Source organism: Phaenicophaeus curvirostris, chromosome 33 (assembly GCF_032191515.1).
Source record: "Phaenicophaeus curvirostris isolate KB17595 chromosome 33, BPBGC_Pcur_1.0, whole genome shotgun sequence".
Classification (NCBI taxonomy): Eukaryota; Metazoa; Chordata; class Aves; order Cuculiformes; family Cuculidae; genus Phaenicophaeus; species Phaenicophaeus curvirostris.
This window is the reverse complement of record NC_091424.1, coordinates 1,118,967-1,123,086: the sequence shown is the minus strand read 5'-3', so window position 1 is coordinate 1,123,086 and position 4,120 is coordinate 1,118,967. Positions and strand designations below refer to the sequence as shown.

At 51.0% G+C, this 4,120-nt stretch overlaps 1 protein-coding gene across 1 annotated transcript; it reads left to right on the top strand.

Annotated features, from left to right (window-relative positions):
- Nucleotides 1–1,043: 1,043 nt before the first annotated feature.
- LOC138732507 (olfactory receptor 14A16-like) lies at nucleotides 1,044–1,976 on the top strand. Its single transcript, XM_069879109.1, has one exon. It carries the CDS (start codon nucleotides 1,044–1,046, stop codon nucleotides 1,974–1,976), a length of 933 nt encoding a protein of 310 aa, XP_069735210.1.
- The last annotated feature ends 2,144 nt before the right edge of the window (nucleotides 1,977–4,120 follow it).

Below are 4,120 nucleotides of genomic sequence, written 5' to 3'. Positions count from 1 at the left end.
ACTCTGTTTCTCCCTGTTTCTCCACCTGTCTCTGTTCTTGCTGTTGTTTTCTTGTTCTCTCTGCCAGGCTCTCTGGGGATGGGAGTTGCAGAGTCAGGCACTGATCCTCTGTGGGGCTATGGGCAGTGCATTCTTGAGGAATTAACAGACTCTTCTGTACTGAGATATCATCATTAGGATACCTGGCTTTCCTTGAAGTGTCCTCCCAAGCACTGAGAAGCCCTCCAGGGTGTAAACCTGTCCTATTGCAGCTTTGTGTTACCTAAATGTCTGTAGAAATTCACACAGATGTTCCTGCCAGGTGAGTATTTTGTTTGTGAAATAAGCTGTGTGTGTCCTGATCTGAAAGTGGAATGTTGAGACCTTGAGAAAGGGTTAGATACTCAGTGCTTGGCAGAAGGTTTTTCTGCTTTCTGCACATCCTGATGGCTTTTAAGGTGAATATGAAAATGTGATTACTCTGTTTCTGAAAATTTCATACCCAGGGTAGCTGGGAACTAGAGCGAAGGACAGAGCTGCTCCCCTCTCTCTGCACTGAGCAACAGGCAATGCTTTCTCCTCCCGGGACTCCCTCTGTTCTCCCTGAGTGCAGCACAGATTCTGAAGTTTTCTGTCAACCAAGACACTGCCCAGGGTGGGAGAAGGATCTGTAAAAACCCAGGCTTCTCAACCTGACTTCTGCCCTCTCAGCTCCTCATCCCTTGCAGTGCAGATGCTGACAGGCCCTTCTGCACCAGGAGCAGTTCCCCAGGACAAAGCTGACCCCCAGCAGTGTCCCCTGTCCCCACTGTCCCCATAACCCCCTGCTGCAGAGCAGGGCTGAGTCGTTGCAGCGAGTGGGCAGAGGCCCTGCCCCTCCTGTGACATTCAGCCAGCACCAAGACGAGCTCCAGGCATGGAGCTGGAGGAAGGGCTGAAAAAAGGGGATAAGATGTGAGCAGCAGGGAGGGGAATGAGAAATGTCTTTGATTTGGTTCAGAGGTTATCCCAACTTGTCACTGTCCTTCTCTCATATGATAGTGTCCCGTGTCCAGAGGCAGCAGATGACCAATGGCAGCTCCATCACCCAGTTCCTCCTCCTGGCATTCACAGAAACACGGGAGCTGCAGCTCTTGCACTTCTGGCTCTTCCTGGGCATCTACCTGGCTGCCCTCCTGGGCAACGGCCTCATCATCATCACCATCGCCTGTGACCATCACCTCCACACCCCCATGTACTTCTTCCTCTTCAACCTCTCCCTCCTCGACCTGGGATCCATCTCCACCACCGTCCCAAAATCTATGGCCAATTCCCTCTGGGACAACAGGGCCATCTCCTACATAGGATGTGTTGCCCAAGTCTTCTTTTTATTTTTCTTTTCTTCAGCAGAGTATTTTCTCCTCACCATCATGTCCTACGATCGCTATGTTGCCATCTGCAAACCCCTGCACTACGGGACCCTCCTGAGCACCAGAGCTTGTGTCCACATGGCAGCAGCTGCCTGGGGCGCTGGGTTTCTCAATGCTCTGCTGCACACGGCCAACACATTTTCCCTGCCCCTCTGCCAGGGCAATGTTGTGGAACAGTTCTTCTGTGAAATCCCTCACATCCTCAAGCTCTCCTGCTCACACTCCCACCTTGGAGAATCTGGGTATCTTGGTGTTAGTGCCGCTTTAGCTTTTGGCTGTTTTGTTTTCATTGTGGTGTCTTATGTGCAGATCTTCAGGGCCGTGCTGAGGATCCCCTTGGAGCAGGGATGGCACAAAGCCTTCTCCACGTGCCTCCCTCACCTGGCTGTGGTCTCCCTGTTTGTCAGCACTGCCATGTTTGCTAACCTGAAATCTCCCTCCATCTCCTTCCCAATCCTGGATCTGGTGGTATCGCTTTTGTACTCAGTGATACCTCCAACATTGAACCCCCTCATCTACAGCTTAAGGAACCAGCAGCTCAAGGATGCAGCGTCTAAACTCATGGCTGGATTTTTTAAGCATCACTGATCTGCCCATCTTCTTCTGACCATCACTCACAGTGACAAGCACTGCAGAAACAGCCCTTGGTTGCAATTGTGCTTTGCTTTTTAGGTTTTCTTCACTATGATAATGTTGTCTGAATAGAAATGTCATTATTCTGGTCACTCCTGTGTCAGTATCTCTCTGTCTCGTGTGACCCCGCGACTCTGTAAACAAGGAGCCATGCTCTCTGTGTGCTTAAAGAGAATATAGTCCCCTGCAGCTACTTGTTTGTCCATGATCCTTCCTCCAAGGATTTGGAGCCCCAGGGATACCTTCACAAGTATAGGAGAAAAGAGTTCCAGCTCAGCAGCACTAACAGGGAGCACCAGCGCTTGGTCTTTCTAGAGCTGCTCTCTTGGCACCTCCATGATCTCCTTCCCAGCCTTTGTGCTGGTGGAAGGTGTGAGTGCTCTGAGCTTGGTCACTCTTCTGCATTGTGGCTGTCTTGTGATCACAGGCAGGGACAGGCAATGGGCACCTCTGGGACAGGGATGATGTCCATGGGGTTTCTGTGGAGGCCTCTGGGACAGAGAGATCCTCAGGGTCACCTCACCATGAGAACAACGTCCCCCGGAAACTGCCTGGGTGCAGCTCTGTGATGTGCTTCCTTGGACCAAGGTCTCCATGTCCATTCCTCATGGTGTGGAGCACCTTAGATGTGTGCAGAGCATGGTGACCAACCCCAGCTCTGGGAGTGGCAGCAGGAAACAGAGACACTGTGACTGCTGCTGTGCAGCCGCTGTGTGAGCACGGGGAGGGTCTGTCTCTGAGCCCCTTGGGTGTGAGATGGGGGCATAAGGTGTCCCAGTTCAGCCTCTGTGATTTGGCAGCAATCAATGGGAAGGAGTTCCTTCCCCACCTTAATCGGGAAGGGGAATCTAGAAAGGAAAGGGTGTCCTGAAGGTTGAAATAAAAAGATGGATTAAATAGAAACAATAAAACTTCACCGTACTCCGAAGAATAACTCTTACACTAGCTCTCATGCTGGTGCCAGGGCTTGTTTTAGTACCAGTGGTAGTGGCAGAATCATAGAATCACAACACAGAAGCATGAAATGGTTTGGATTGTAAGGGATCTTAGAGATCATCCAGTTCCAACCCCGTCTGCATGCGCAAGGACACCTCCCACTGGATCAGGGTGCTTACAGCCTCATCCAAACTGGCCTTGAACTTCTCAGTACTAAAACTAAAATTAATACTAATTTAAATATACTGATATCAAGTCATTTGGCCCAATTATAGATTGTGCACTACCAGCAATTGTCCCCTGGACACCCTGGGGAAGATGAGCCGGGTACATCATCCCAGATCAGTCCCACAAACCCACCATTTCCATGTCTGGCTGCACCTCCCAACTCTGATGAGGGACTTCATGGACACCTCTGTCATCCTTCTTTGCTCAGTGACAAAATTTTAAAGCCTATTACCCTCACACTTTGTCACAGACTCAGATGACTTCATTACTCCCAATTCTTCTGCCCATCCCAACCCCAGGAGGAGCACCGAGGATGGAGAAGAACGAGTTAACAGTCAGTGAAGAACATCTCTACTGCTCCTTCCTCCTCACACTTCTCCCTGCTCCAGCCTGGTTCCTCTCCATGGGATCCCACCATATTAGCAGTTAAGCCTCTGTGTGGTTCATTCCTTTCTCTCTACCCATGGGGCAGTGTCACGGCTCTGAGAGCATCCATGGGCCTTTCATGGCCCTGACCAGCATCTCCTGGGGCCTCCACCCACCCCTCTGTCTATGTGCCGGGAGACACTGAAGCCAGGACTGAGTTACAGCTCCAGTTTGATCTGTGCTGTGGGTTTGTGGGTCTCCAGACACAGACACAGCCTGGCCTGTCCATGGGCCTTGTTGAGTCAGACTTGCAGAGTCACTTCCCAGTTTGGTTCTCTCTGGGGTGTGCAATGGAATCAAACCATGGGTCTCCAAGTTCCAGACCCCAGTGGATTCACACAGGCCTTGGGCATTTCTGCTGCCGTCCTTCCCATCACTTGGTCAGGTTTGGGGAAGGGAGAAAGGGAAAGCAGGTGAGGTTTAAGAGTGCCAGTGACTGAAAGGGAGTGCAGAGCCATCAAATGTGAAATGATCGAAAGGCAAGGCTTGTCCAGAACTGGTCTCTTCTG